The sequence below is a fragment of the Pterocles gutturalis genome, unplaced genomic scaffold (assembly GCF_000699245.1).
Source record: "Pterocles gutturalis isolate BGI_N339 unplaced genomic scaffold, ASM69924v1 scaffold2594, whole genome shotgun sequence".
In the NCBI taxonomy this organism is placed as follows: Eukaryota; Metazoa; Chordata; class Aves; order Pterocliformes; family Pteroclidae; genus Pterocles; species Pterocles gutturalis.
Genome location: NW_010127861.1, coordinates 58,475 through 74,385, shown reverse-complemented (window position 1 = coordinate 74,385; position 15,911 = coordinate 58,475). Strand labels below are relative to the sequence as shown.

The 15,911-nt window shown below is 36.5% G+C and overlaps 1 protein-coding gene across 1 annotated transcript in view; it reads right to left on the bottom strand.

The window, feature by feature from the left end:
- Positions 1–927: 927 nt before the first annotated feature.
- DCAF6 (DDB1 and CUL4 associated factor 6) overlaps positions 928–15,911 on the bottom strand; it is a gene marked incomplete at its 5' end in the record, with an annotated part of 70,108 nt that continues 55,124 nt past the window's right edge. Inside the window, 5 exons of the mRNA XM_010079398.1 lie at positions 928–1,369; positions 2,987–3,092; positions 3,858–3,946; positions 5,512–5,668; positions 9,998–10,136. Coding sequence (XP_010077700.1) covers positions 1,305–1,369; positions 2,987–3,092; positions 3,858–3,946; positions 5,512–5,668; positions 9,998–10,136 — 556 coding nt within the window. The remainder of the gene's footprint in view (positions 1,370–2,986; positions 3,093–3,857; positions 3,947–5,511; positions 5,669–9,997; positions 10,137–15,911) is intronic.

Here is a 15,911-nt window from a genome sequence, read left to right as displayed (position 1 = left end):
TGCCAGCTGAGTTCCATACAACTCCCATTTCTTTTCTCTCACAAATCTCTCTTCATCTCCTCGAATAGTTTTAGTTCTCCTGTCTCCCTGTATTTCTGTGATTAATATCCCTTCCTCAAGGCTTTTCAGCCTGCCTGCATTGTGAATCAGGATATCAGAATGCTGTGATAATGCCCTTTTTCATTTAGTGTGGGGAATTATTTTTGTAGATGTAAGCAAAGTTTCTGGAGATTGTGTGATGAATACATATTTTAATGGTAATGGAGTAATGAAGCCTCCAGTACCCTCCTCCACCTGATTCAGAATTCTTCCTGGCATTCTGTAATTCCCAATGGAGCCTCTCAGCATCTGCCATCCCAATCCCGCAAGCACACCCATTGAGCAAAGCCACACTTCTCCCTGCTCTGCTTTCCTTCCTTCACTTCCACTTCCCCATTACCATCCAAAAATGTACGGAGGAAGGGTAAAGCCTGTTACACAAACTGAACTGCCTTCCTGCCCAAATAATTATTCCTAGAAAGTAACATACAGGAATTTTCAAATTCATGTTCCTTTGCATTACATTTTCTCTGTTCTAAATCCAATGGAAATTAAGATATATCTGCTGTTGATGCAAAGCATGCATTAGTGAAACACAACTATTGCACTAGCACTACAGATTCAAGCACAGAGAATGTGAAGTGGCACTATAACGAAACTGACGTAGAGACAATTTTGTGTATATATATATGTGGGGGTCACATCCTTGGAAATGCAAGAACCAAGAGGCCTGGGGTCTCAAAGTCACAGAGAATCTCAGTACTCACTGTAAGAAGTAATTGTATGTCACCTCACAAACACTGTAAGAAAGAATGCAAATAAAGGAAGTAATGGGCTTATAGTTACAAGGGGATAAATCAATGGCTGCACAAAGAAAAAACACAAAACTACTTAAAACAATCAAAACTTTTAATTAGAAAGCAACAAACATGCAAACAGCAAGTATAGAAATTTATTTGAACCAACATTTTTACTATAATGAAAGTTACTTTAAAACATTGATCCAAGCTCCCACATTTGCAGGTTAAGGAAAATATTGCACTTCGCATCTTCTAGCACCCCTCATACATGGCAAAACATTTAAAAAACATTTTTGCTTATTTTACTTGAACACTCTCCCAAAGTCATGCACACAGTCATTCAAAAACAAACGGTTAGGTTATCCAAAAGCAATACCTTAGAATTGCACTAAAGCTCTGTAAGGAAAAATATAATTAATGTCTTATACAAATTCCATTGTCTAGGTGCTTGCACACAACTGCCAGTTATTCTTCATCTTCGTTTTCATTCTCCTGACCAGATCCTTCTGATCTGTCACCTTCCAATCGGTCTGTAAGACACAGAGATTTAGTAAAGAACACTTCCAAAGTTTTCATTTTTTGGTAAATATTTATAACATACTATCTCCCTGGGCTATTACACAAAGGCTGTGGGTTACATGGTAGAAAAAAGTCTGTATGGACTGACAGCAGAGATTGGGTAGAAATGTTACCACAAGAAAGGAAGACAGGAGAAAAGCCCTAAAGGATTTCCAGGCATAAAAGCGGAATTTGTGTACAAAAGGAAAAACCTTGTAGCTGCTGACTGGCTGTCAGCACAGGAAAGATGAATGCAAACATAATATTAAAAAGAGATGGTGAATACAAGGGACTGAAACACTGTTCTGGGGAGCTGAAACTAGGATAGCTGCAGTTAGAAATCTGTGCACTTCAGAAAACTGGGAAATAGCTATTGGTCACTGTATACATAAGAACAAGTACCTTTTGATGTGAAAGTTTAGGGAAAGTCAAATACAGAAAGGTGTGAGGCACATTGGCTGGGTCAAGATCTGTCACTCAAACAGCATGGACTGTCAGGTTAAGAAATACTCTACCCAGCCATAACACAGATTTTCACTGAAACTGTTGTAACTCAAGCGCTGGGCAGTTCTTTGAGTATTTTACTCCAAATAAATCATAACAAATGAAGAAAAAACCAAACTAATATATTCAGTTTCAGCAGTGGCAAGGCACACCACTGAGCTGGATGCAGTGGCATCCTCCTAGCTCTCTTATTCTCACAGATCAGCAAGAGGTGAAAGAGGAGCAGCAGCTGCTGCCAGGCAGAGCTTGCTTCCTGCCTCATCATTAAAAGCCCGCAGCTCTGCTCAGACAGTGCTAGAGTCCCCATATGCAGTATCTACACTCACTTTCACCTTCATCTACAGTTCTGTTAGCTTTCCACCCCACATGTCACACCAGGTTCCCAAAACTTCATCTCCTTGCTTCCTACTCAGTATGACGTCTCTCCATTGTCCTACATCAACCCACTGCAGTCAACTTCTTCAGCCCTGACATCCACGAACAGCAGTTCCCCATGACAATTCTCCATGCAACCCCTCATATCACCAGTTTCAGCCCTAGGGATTTGCCCCTTCACTGAAGGGATACCCTTGTACCTGCTGCCCTAGGAATAGCTGTCAGTGGCCTCATTAATATCTCCCACAATCCTGTATCTTCACACCCTCCTTTGACCCTAGACAATTCCAAGCCTACAATGACAGTCAGTTTATCTTACAACTCATTCCAGTCAACCCTAATAGCTTTCCCATAATGTAGCACCCACCTTAAAGATCATTCCTTAGTAGAGTATTTTTCAACATCTAATTAGTATTACCTTATGAATAAGCTATTTCAGGATGGATAGTATAGTCACATCTAAAAAATATATTCTGCTCTTTTCTTGCTCTTTGTTTTGAGGTAAAAAATAACAGCTGCAAAAGTGTTGCAAGTCTCACACTAAAGAAGCAATTCCTAAGTACTTCTATTAAGAGACCCTTAACAACCCTTGAATCTCCTCACCAACCCCAAGTGTAGCCACAGAGAGCTGAAGACCTTGATGGTTCCCCAATCCATCTGCTATTTCATAGACCAATATGGTGGAGACAAGCTCTTCAGAAGCCTCTCACCTGCTCTTATATGATTCAACGAAGCCAACATTCGTAACATAAAAGACGCTGGAACAGTAATAGTGTTTCTGGTCTCTTCCAGCATTAATTCATTACGCGTTATAACCTGGAGGGAGGGAAGGGGAAAAACAGCATCAAAAATAAAACACAAAATTGTACTGCATCATTACGGGTTTGTAGATACAGTGTTCCTACGCAAAAGGCATTTACAGAGTCCAAAATTACAATGAGAGCAATATTTTAATAATTACTATCAAATACAGTTAAACCAATTTTATATGGTAAGAAAAGTTAAACAGTGGACACTGCTTACAGGTATCTAATTGTCTGTCTAAAGAATATTCTAGTAAGATCATCATTCCATTGTCCACATGGATGGTAGATACTTAGAACTGATTGGGCTTACAATGTTTGCTTTATTCCATGACATTCCCAATTGGCAATCTTAACCTTAACTCCTGTTTATGCCACAGAATATTGAATAGGATTGATTTTTGCACTCCCTGTTCTTCTGTATATCATTGTATTTCCTTCAGTTAACTTATTTGTTTAAAGACAGGCACTGCCTTCATTTCTAAACTCCTGTCAGTTTTCCTTCTATATCTGACTGTTCATACTTTTTCCAACTCCTTTCATGTACATAATATCAGATCATATAATATAATTTCCAGGAGAGTTAATGAAGTACAAAGTGCCTCTGTGTGCTGCCAACAATATGAAAGTTAGCGGTTATAAAGGGCAGATTTTTATTTGTAGCTCATTTGTTGAACATTAAATAACTCTGTTTGTTCAATATCAGTAATTTCCACCACAGGCTTTTATAGAATTGGAAGATGCAACATTACTGTGAAAGCGGAGGAAAGGTTCTTACCTCATCTGCAAGTTTTCTGTTAAAAATCTTGGATTCTTCCAATGGTGACCAAATTTTTATATCATAATCAATACCCGAAGAGGCCAGAACTAGAAGTAAATAACAGTAATTCTAAATTAAATGTGTTATGTCTTTATTGGTATTTTCTTCACATAACTGGAGTTGAAGAAAAATACTTCATTTGAAGCATTTACTTGTGAAAGTCAGTTCCCATGCTGAACATACAGCTATGTAATTACTAAGTCTCTGTATGAGATCTGAGCTATAGATTGTGTATTTTTAACATATATATCTGAAGAAAACACATGCAAACATCAATAGCCTCCTTTTAAAAAAAAAAAAAAAAAAAAAAAAAAAGAGAGCACACCAGAATACACATAAGACAGAAGCAGAAAGTAAGAACAAACCCAGCTGCTACTAATGTATATCTGCTCATGGCCTGATAAGTATATGCATTAATAATGAAGTCTGGATTTGTAGACCGACCCAGATACAAAGACAGAAGCAAGACAATTTCAAACAAATTTTGACATTTGACAATTTCAGTGTCTTTCATGTAAATTTATTTGATATTCAAATATAAAGAAGCAATGGATGCTCTTATAAACACGTTAAAATATGGAAATCAAAAAGTTGCAGAATATTCTCTAGATCATTGCACAAAGCCACTGTGGGAATTAAAATTCCATAGAAAGATCTCAGTAACTGGAAAACTGTGTAAGATTAACTGTCCTACAAGGAGGATGATCTCTTCATTACATCTTCAGTGCACAACAGGGAGACAGTTGCACTCCATCAAGAAATCAGTAAAGCTACAGGTCATTTTGAAAGGTGCTTCTAGAAGAAGCATCCAACCTAGCCACACACTCTGAACATGTACAGGAACACAATTTCCATTAAGCATTTTAAAGCTGAAGGCTTATACAACGTAGGGCAGTATTGCATGTTTCCACAAACTGTTTGAAAAAAACACAGCCTCTTCTGGTATCATTATAACTTTATTTGCTTATTTACTTACAGCTGACTCTTACTCTACAGCCATGTAGAGTATGAAAAATGCAATAACACAAATACTTCCTCTGACTGTGTCAGAAGCTGCAGAATGGTTCAGATTTTCCATGTACATGTCAGACAACTTGTGAGTCCTTCTATTACTTTGGCCCATCTTTTCTATAAATACATTCCCCTACTTCTATGAATTGTATTAATTCTTCTAATCTCACAAAGCCAGCGAGACTGAGATACCCATTTCACTCATTTTTTTTCAAAAATATTTCCAATATCAATTGCCAAAGTGTTGCTGGCATTTCAGTGACCCCTTATTTCCCTCATTAGTGTCACAGAAAACATTTAATACATTGAGGGAAGCAAGAAATTGAGATTCTTCTTACTTACATCTTAACTTTCTATAAATACTATGTCAGTAACATTTTCATTCCAAGACGTTATATTGAGTAAGGAGGGCTTTAAGGGACAAAGGTCATTAGTAAAACACAAAATTAAAAGCAGTATTATCTAGTTTATATGGGGAAAAATTAATATTAGTTCATTAATCATTACAATGCTGTATTGAGCAAAGAATTTAAGACCGAGCTTTACAATGTTTTACTAAAGATAACCTGAACATGCAGACTGTGAAAAATTATCATCTTACTTGGGTCAAACGGATGAGGCTGAAGACAGTTCACCACATGATTATCAGCTTCCAGCAGCATGAGATGTTCAGCAGTATGTCGATCCCATATAAAAATATGGCCACAGTCTGAACCACTCATGACAAAGTTAGATCCCCAAAAATTGGCTTCCTTTATCTGCAGTAAAAACAAAAATAACAATTACACTGTAAGACCAGCTTGGAAAGCACATCAAAGAGTATACACACCATAACTGGGCTGGACGTGTCACTGACTGAAGGGTATTGCAGAAAGATCCAAGGTCCTTGAGAATGCTTCCAGAAAACCAAACACTTCTCAATACAAATGCATAGTTTGTTGCAGTGCCTCACGGTCAGTGAAGTGATGCAGACAGCGTGCATGTGGGCTGTTCCCTTCTGTCAGCTTCTCCAGGAAGCTCTGACAATGCTAAGGGAGGCTGATGGAAGGTTTTCCTTGGAGCAGGGGGACCATCTCAACAGATGGCAAAGGCTTCCTGTCACATTCTGCCTTTCTCTCCTTGACACCAACACACAGCCTCTGCTCCTTCTCTTTAGGAGATGACGAGAGGAACAACATCCTCTGGGTAAAAGCAAAAGGCAAGGTTCAGGGAACAATATGTTCATGCTTTAGGCTAGTATGCTATACAACAGTATATTATCTATTTCCCTATCCTCACCTGAAGTGCAGTAATTCCGTAGGTATTTAAACCTACTGTCTTAAGCTCTATAAATATTCACGGTCTCATCAGCATCATTGTTCTGAATACACATTTGATGACAATGCTGTGAACACTCTTCTAATGAAGTGACCATCTTGCCCCTCAAAATGGCTAGACTGTCTTGTCCCTGCTTCTGAGAATTAAAGAAAATAGCAGATACAGTCAATGGCAAGATAGCTGACCTGACCTGTACTTGACTTGAAAAACTCTTTGGAACAAGAGTGAGTTGATAATTCTGAGCTTTTGTCTCCTCTTTGTTCCCATCACCCTCTCCAAAACGTGGTATCATCATAAGATTATAAGAATAATGTATTATCTAATAATAACCTATACATATTATATGGTTGCATGGATTAATATATTTATATTAGACTATTTTTATTTCTTGTATGTTATTTATAAATAATTGTGTAGTAAATGGTGTATTATTTATTAATTGTGTATTTACTAATTCAGTGGAAAAACCCAGACTCCTTGAGTGATTCCTAGATCTGCAATCTCATAAGTTTTGGAACAGAAGGCAGCTGAAGCAGTCCTATGAGACAGCAGCATTACAATTAAAATGGTGGTGTAAACGACAAAGAAACTGCAGGCCAGGAAAAAGTGGCAGTAGTATCAGATATCCATTTCCTTGAAATATAAGGCTGATATTACTCTACACCTGTTATATTCAAGATACCCTTATGATTACAGCCTGAAAGAATGTGGCTTATTCAATTTCTGAGCCAAAAAAAGCCACTCCAGAATATTTTTTCAAGAAGCATCTATTAGATTTATTAAATGTAGAATCTTTCCATGCCAAGGCCTCTCCTGCCCTCCATTCCTAAACAGATGTAACCCAAGCAAAGCCAAACAATTAGGCTGAGCAAAGAATGGCTCACTTCCTTCACTAATGATTAGAATCTCCTTCAGAAATCACTTCTGCTTCTACTCTGAGTAGAACATCAAAATAACCATTGTTAAACTCTTCAACACAGGACCAGGCTAGGCAGCAGTATCCTTCTCCATTGCTGTCCTACATCATCTACAAGGGTAGCAAGGGGAGGAGGGACATTGCTTCAAGAACAGTCAAAACTCAATCAGAAGATGTGAGCTGAAACCTCCACAACAGTCCAATGCTTGTGCTGGAAGAAAGAGTCTGGAAGTTAAAAATGTAGTCCTACACACAGGATTACACTTCAAATTGTTACCAGTACCCCCTACTAACTCTTTAAATTGACATACACCGGGCAGTAGAGATACCTATGTAAACAGTTTCCTACGCAGCAGCTTTCAGAGTTCACACAGATTATGTCCAATGTTTGAAGTTTAGCATAAAATAATTTCTGATTTTTTGGTATTTGATAATATCTCCGCATAAGGGTCAGAATTTTGAGTTTGAGACCATTTACACAGAATCCTACTATGGATTTATTTTCCAAGTAACACATCATAATAAAGTTCTAAAGAGGATGGTGCCTGCATCCTTATCTTTCTTCTTGAATAGTTTTCTCAGAAAATGCACTGGAGAAAAGGACAGAGGCATTGTCTTGCTCTGTTCTTTGCCCCAGCTATCTGCATTTAAAAATCACCATGATAAAGAATCATATTAATAAGCTGAACCCTTACTGCTGTTAAAAATACATACTTTAAAACTGGACATACTCATGCTGATAATAAACTTCAGGCTCGCTGGATCTTTGTCTATGGAATATGTACCAATGATTGCAGTCATCCCAATGTCTAAAAATAAGCCAGAGAAACAGCGTTCCTGGAATCCGCAGTGAAAGACTTGTTTCCAATATATTAATCTTTTGGCTGATTTTATCTTATAGCTCCTCTTAATATATGTTTTTTCATTATCCTGTTACAAGTACATCTAAGTTATCTCCAATAATAAATGCCTTTATATTTTAATTCTCAGCAATAACTTCTTTCTGCTTCCTTTTTATTCTCTTATGGAACTGCTGATTTTACATTTCTAATATGCATAAAACCTATTTTAGCACCACATAAATTAACAAAATTGAAATTCACATTTAAAATTTTTGTTTCCAAACTCATATTCACACTCACTTCTACTGTGTGCATACACATCTTACCCTATTTATTGGGTACACACAGATGCTCTATTGAAGAAAAGTTTCTCTAAAGACAAACAAGAAATCCCGCCCCCCATCATACCACTACCATCACAACCCCTACTGCCATACTTTGAGGTCTGTTCCATGAAAAAACGGTAACACGCAGTACTCTAATGACATCATTCGAGTGGTTACATGGCAAGGATCTGTGTGCTGGACCTAAAAATGTTCCAATACTGACAACTGTGCAAGCAAACATCAAGATAATGCTACTTATCTTTTGGTTTCTGACAATGTCAGAATTACACTTAAAATTGCTTCTTAAAAAAATTGTAAGCTTGCCAAATGAAGTTTGCAAAAGTAAGGAACACCAGAACTATTCAATTTGCCTGCATAACCTTAACTCACAGTCCTTTTATACATATAAGTGTGTGTGTATTAAAATAGTTCATGTTCATGTAATTGAGAAGACAACTTTATCCCTGGGCTGCTCAGATGCATAGGAAACAAGACCTCTCTGTCTCCTTATATAAATTTAAAAGGGAAATACCATCAGCCTTTGCCTTGTGGGAAAGAGGGTATCTATCAAAAAAAAAAAATTAAAACGAAGTTTGCCACCATAGAATCCAACAGGGAAAATGATATTTCCTTCCATTTTGTGCATTCCTTGTCAGAGGTGTTCATGTGAAACAAAAGCAAAAGTCCCAACCCGCATCCCAAAGAAACCAAACAACAAAATCCATGAAATAATCTGTAGAGTAAAACATACGTAGATGAAGACTGAATTAAGACCACTTAAGCAAGTTTAGTTTAATATCTCTTAACTAGAAAATGCTTGATGCTATGACACTTAAACTAATGGGGTTTTGAGCAATTAAAATTAAGTTCTGAAATACACTGCAAAATTCCTTGTCATGAATCAAAGCTGATGCTAAGCCTTGTTGTTTATGTAGACTGAAATATGCATTTACTGAAGCATTTTCCCCAGTGTAATCAAAGCCATTCACGCAAGATCAGATCATCTGCAAAATAATATGCTTGCTACTTCTACTAAATACCACCTAGGACTCAGAACTTCATATCTTCAAAATACTGTAAAAAGCAAAAAAAGAAATAGCAAAGAAAACAGTTTGTTTCTCATGCACCACTACTTTACAAACACAGTGACTGCATTTTTATTAAAACACAGTATGTTGTATGAAAAAGACAGAGTATCTAGTAGTTAAATAACAAGCACTATTTCCTTTTTTTTTTTTTTAATTCAGACATGGCAAGGCTCTTCAAAACTATAATTTAATCCTCACTTTCCCTTCCAAGCTCTTTAAAGGTAAATATTAAATAATAATTTTGAACAGCTTGGGAAGGGAAAGTGAGGACTAAATCATAATTTTGAAGGTAGGCACATTTTATACCACTTAAGCTGGCAGACAAAATGAAAAAAGAAAAATAACCAAGATTTCAAGGAAATTTAAGAGGAGAGAGTCTTAAACTCAAGAAAACTTAAATGCCTAGCATGGTGACACATGAGTCACATTAATTTAAATTTTCATTTAGAGCAAATTACATGGCTTCCAACTGAATATACAAGAAAAATGCTTACAATACATTACAATATGCTTTTTGGCAAGCATATCAGTGTTGTCAGCTACACTGATTCAGTCCATAGAATCTCTACAGTTCGCAAAACAGACAAAGATTTTGTACCATAGTTCGGGAGTTCCGATGACCTTTATAAACCATCTTTATCAAGGGACGTCTAATATTCAACGTTTCCAGTTCTTCCATTTCTTTTCTTTCTTTCCTCCTTCTGAAGAGCTCCTGAATGCGAGCAACAGCAGATCGTCTGTAAATTGCAGACAAAGAGAACACTACTGAAAGTCCATCTCTAAACACTGAAATGGGCTATCAAAAAGGACTATAAAATAATAATTAGGCAATCAAACACACTCTCCATAAGTTTGGAACAGACATCAACATTATCCCAAATATAAAATTATAGTCTAATTTTTTCCATCCTGGCTTAGAACAAGAATAGCATGCAAGACAGTGGAATGTAAAGTGATGCAACATTTTATTCCCTCTCTGAAGAACAAACTTCAGCCGTTGGCAAAATTCACATGCTATTTCACTCTTCAGTGCTAGAGATATCCTCTACCCACAATGAGGCAGCAAAATTCTGAAGTGAAAAATCCATGTCAAAACAGAAGTTTTTAAAATTTAGGAAGTTACTAAGGATCTAGTGCTCCTTCCAGTGTGATTTGGTTTTTCCCCAAAATTTTGTTAAATGTATTTCTCTTCACTATGTCTGTATGACAAGACTCAAGATTTAGACAGCTTTAAAAAACCTCCTACTAAGGCAAGAGATGATCTGAGATCAATTATTGCCACAACTATCCCATCTATTACGAGTGAGGGATACAGCAGAAGATTTCCTAGAGTAACAGAGAAAAATTATCTAAATTATATATTTTGTAGGAAACAATATAGTATTTCCAGGAATCTACTTTTTGATTAATCTGCGAAAAGATCCTGGCACCAAATTTTTCTGCTTTAGCTCTAAGTTTCCAGATCCCCATAATTCCAGCTCTAACCAAACGGTCACATCCCAACACCTGCACCTAACTCTTTCTTCTTTTGTTCCATGTCAGGGTTGCTGTTGGCTTAGAGGTCCTGAACACAGTCCAAGGGGAATGTCACTCTCAAAAAGGAGCAGCTACAGATTTTAGCAGAATGCAAGGAGTCAGATTATTACAGGAATTTATATGATCCTGAGAAGTGAATTGAGCCAGAACTGAATATATATGCAACCTCAGTACACTTCTACCAGAAAGCTGGTAACCTGAATTTGTCCACAAGTAATATGGTAAGGTGTTTCAGTCACTGATCCTGGAGATCTTGCAACAAGTCTTGTTTTCCAGAAACTAAACCACCACATCTGTCTCATAACTAATTCTCTCAGACAGTGGTCTCCTTAGATTTTTGTTTAATTTTTGTCATAGGAGAAAGTTGGACCAAAAAAATTTAGGCAAAGTAGGAAAATGAATGCAAGCAATGAGTCATTAATACAGATTAAAAAACCCAAACCGAACCAAAACAACAAAAAACCCCACAAACTGGCATACTAAGACAGATCATCTAATACAGCTAAGCTTTTAAAGGCTATTTTAATACTTATTTTTAATAGAAACTAGAAGAGATTTCTAAGCACTAGCTAATAGGTCCACTTAACAGTGGACTATTTATTATAATACATTTCTTAGAAGTTTGTCTAGCAAACAATCCCAGAAAAAACAGACTACTACTGATTCCTTTGTGAGAGTCTTCTATCCCCCCAAAATCTCACATGTAGTCAATTTTCTAATTCCTCCTCCTTATACTACACTAATTAATAGACTATTTGTTAGTCAGTCCTTACAATACATGAAGTCTCAACTTTAATCTTCAACAGATTTAAAAAGCGAGTTCTTCACAAAGTCTTCATACAATGGAGGAAAAAGAAAAAAAAAAACCCATGTTCTTTATCTACTGTGCTTTAAAGATCACAGAATTATTCTCCTCACCAGTTCACTTCTATGTGAAGGAAAAAGAAGGGTAGCATGTATGTGAAAGGCGACACAGAACACTTACAGAAACGTTAAACAATTAATTGCATATATTTGGATTTGTGCTTCTTTTTAAAAAAAGATGAGTTTTGTGCAAGAAAGTTAAAAGCCAGAATCGTGTAGTAACAACTACTTTGCTACAAACCACATCAGTGATCACACAGCTTTGGAAACAGCACACACAGCTCTGCAGCACAATAAGACCCTTTTGGTTTCAGAAGCATGCCTGCTAGCCTTACACCTATCACTTACTATGATCGCTATTTTTATATTCAGTGTATTTATCCACATTAATTAACTAATGAAAGATGTACAGTGAAAAAGCTGAGAAGTAAAACATCATTAGTATTGACAAAGCAGTAGACTTATCTACCTCTTTCAGAAAGGTTACTTGCTAGATAGAAGTAACAACTCATTACAAACTGGTATTAAAATAACTAATTGGTAACCCAAAGCAGTTTCTTGCATAATTTTTCATTTTAGCATCTCTAGAAAAATCAATCTCCTCCTCTAAATTCCCTTAGGTTTGAATGCAGACATTACAAAAAAACCTCAAGAGTATTCAGCAGTCAGAATCATGTGCTTTAAATAAAAGCAGAAGCACAAAAGCAGCTTTTGGTAAAAACTGTCTTGCAACTAAATTCAGCTCTGAACTTAAAATCCTGATTTTGGGTCTTATTTTAAAAGGCATTAATGGATTGATATTTAGTTATCTTGTAAAGTCAATTATTACCTTCAACAGGGAGAATTAAGCCACACACACATGGCTATAACTGTTACTGGGCACTCTAGTAACATACTGCTAAAAGCAGGAACCTGTCAGAGTCAAGTATCTTCTCCAGAAGAGTTAAATATGAGCCCAATCTAATTATATTTCAGAACAAAGAACATTAGAGGAAAAAGGATTCTCTCAGAGAGGTGTTACTTTTCCATAGCTACAGATTTTCTATACATTTAAGTCACAGAAACAAACAATGAAAAAATCCAACATATTTGTTTTCATGGCTTTTAAATTTTCATTTGTATTTATGACAAGCAATTCCTGTCTGTGCCAACAACGTAGATGGTAGCCTCATCACTTAGAGCATCAGCAGATATGGAAGTGCAGTGTGCAATTCTTACTGTTCAGAAGTTCAGCCTAAGCTAAGCCTGTGAGCTGCTGCTTCCCTCCCAAACTGTGTACTCTACCAAGCACAAAATCTCAGATAATGAAATCTATGTACATTACGTCGGCACTCCTCAGGCAGCTCCATCAATTGATAAGGTATATTATGTGTTCACATTCAGGCACCAAATAATGAAGATGCCTGAGAAATGTTTGATATAGATTAATGCTATTAATTTTATGGTAGAGAAAAGGTTAGGTCTTGTAAAGCCAATGAAACTGAACTTTTAGTTATGCCCTTATACTGTAAGTAGCGCTCTAACTTCAGAATCATTCAGTGCTACTGTCTGGTCTGCAGGTATAAATTTTGAACTTCATTTTGCTGAATTTTGTGTTACCTTAGTGCAATATCTTATAATGAAGTTGGTGTGTCTAGTCTTAATAAGATTGAGCCCAAGATGATGGATGGTACTTTCATTACCTCAGTGAAGTGTGCCTTGTGGAAAGCTAGTTTTAAAATGTTACTTCCAGAAGTAAGAATATAGACATGAACCACAGCACAACTTCTCCCCTTATGATCATCCAGGTTTGAAGTCTTCAAAGCTGATTGCTGTAAACATTAATTATCGAGAGCCCGTTTAAATTAAGCCCTGGATGAGTGGAGTAGGGATTTAGAAGTGGAGGCATTATATTCCTTCAATTAAACATAGGTTCAGAAGAAAAAAAAAACCAAAACCACAAAAACCTTGTGGTGCAGACTGATCCACAGTTATGTATTATACATAGAGAGAAATGGAAAAGATGTAAATATGTAAAGTTAAGCCTATAAAAGAAAAAAATTTTGTCACAGAGGGCCTTTTCTGTATGTTTAGAAATTCTGAAGTGTAATAAGGAATTTTTTAATGAAAATCTATGGAATTAAATAACTAGCTTGCTTCTTAAAGAACAATATGTCACATATTGCTCTTTAAAAAATATTTTCTTTTGAGAGAGAGCTGCAGACCTCAGTTTCCAATCTACGGTACTCAACAATTTCTGGCTAACGAGTCCTGCATGTTTTAAAATAACTATGCTCATCTACAAAATTAATATGCTGTTCAAAAGAGGGAAAACCGAACAATTATCCATCAAATGAATCTGTAAACAATCTACAGGAATTCTGCTGCAAACTTTGTTCCACTAGAGGTTCAGATTTAGTGGTTGCCATAAAATTAATCTGGTACCCTAGATAACCCTGCTTCTTCCAAACACCGTTATCACAGACCGATCGTCTCCCAAGCTAGGCTGCAGCAGCTGGCTGTAGAGCTCACATGTAGTCACTTCCTTTTTCCATCGCTCATCTCAGCTCTGATTACTTGACTAAAACAGTATTGATTCCTCCAGTACTAAGGATTTTTGTCACTTCTTGTGTTTCTAAATTTACTTAGACACAGACAAATATTGTCTCTTTTTGCTAAGTAACAGAAACCTTGGTTCCTTCTCTTCTGCTCTTTAAAGTTAGGATTTTTTTCCCCCCCCTCTTGTTGCCACCTTCTCATTTGCACTATTTTCCCTATCCAAAACAACTGCAGAGAACCTAAGGCTTATAGCCATTAATTCAGAACCTGTTTCTCTGATGCCTTATGGTCATTTCTTTGTTCACCGTGTAGAGGAATCCACCTGCCAGACACCATGCTCCTGCCCAAGAATTCCAACCACCTGTCTTGACAAGCTGGCTATCATCACCAAAGTCAAATCCAGCTCAGGAAGGTGATTAATTAATAAGCCATTGCCCTGGTCTTTGCCTCAACACATGAGTTCTCTCACTTCTACCCTACAGATTTTTCACCCCCATCCCACTGGGGGAGAGTAAGCAGCTGTGTGGGGCTGAGCTTCCTGCCAGGGTTAACCCACAACCACCGTATTAAAACAGATCCCAGTTCTAAGTGTCAACATTTTATTATATTTCTGATTTTAATTACCAAATAACCATGTTCCTTTAGAAGACTCTGAAGTTATGGAAGAGATTTATTGCTGCTGGCAAATTTCAAACATCCAAAAAAAAAAAAAAAAAAAAGGCCAAAACCATCACATTAACAGCACACTGACTCTACCCTAAAGCCAAAGTTATTTCACTGCTGATCACATAAAAATAAATATTCAACGTAATGCACTCCTAAGTCATTGCCCAGCCCTTCAAAACAATCAATGCTTCAACTATTGCCAGCTACAAAACATTTTTAAATTTTTGCCTGATATGCTGCAGAATGACAATGAAAATCAGAGAAAAATATACTGATAAAAAATTCATAATTCATTTTTATATTGAACTTCTATCAATATGAAACACATATTCCCATGGGCTGTGCTGAAAAGCTAAAGAATTCCATGGTAAGCATGTTTAATATAGAAGAATGCCTATTGTGACATTTGAAGTACAAAAAGTACAGATTCACAAACCTTTAAAAAAGTTGCCAAGTTAGATCCATGTATTCCAGCTGCAGCTAAGACTGGAATAGAAGACAAAGAAAGACATGCCTGCACTATTTTCCTGTAGGCCTTTAAAATACAGGATTCAGGCTAAGTCTTTTTATGAAACCACATCCCGAGTCTTCTCCTTCACAGCCACACAAAACCAAGATGTTTATTTTCATTAGAATTATTTTGTGCCATTTCCGCTATATATAACCTTTGGCATTAAATCACAGTGGACAGTTTCTACCTCTTAGGGAGTGTGGACAAACAAAATTGCCCAAATTGCCTTATATGTTCTTACAATTAATTCACTCAAGTATTTCAATGAGAAATATGAAATCAAGTGACTTTTTTCATTTAACTTAATTAAAAGAAATAGTGTGCAAGATTAGCATGTCTCTTGCTACCTATGTATTATCAAATATAACTTTAATAATTATGCTCAGCTCCATAACCT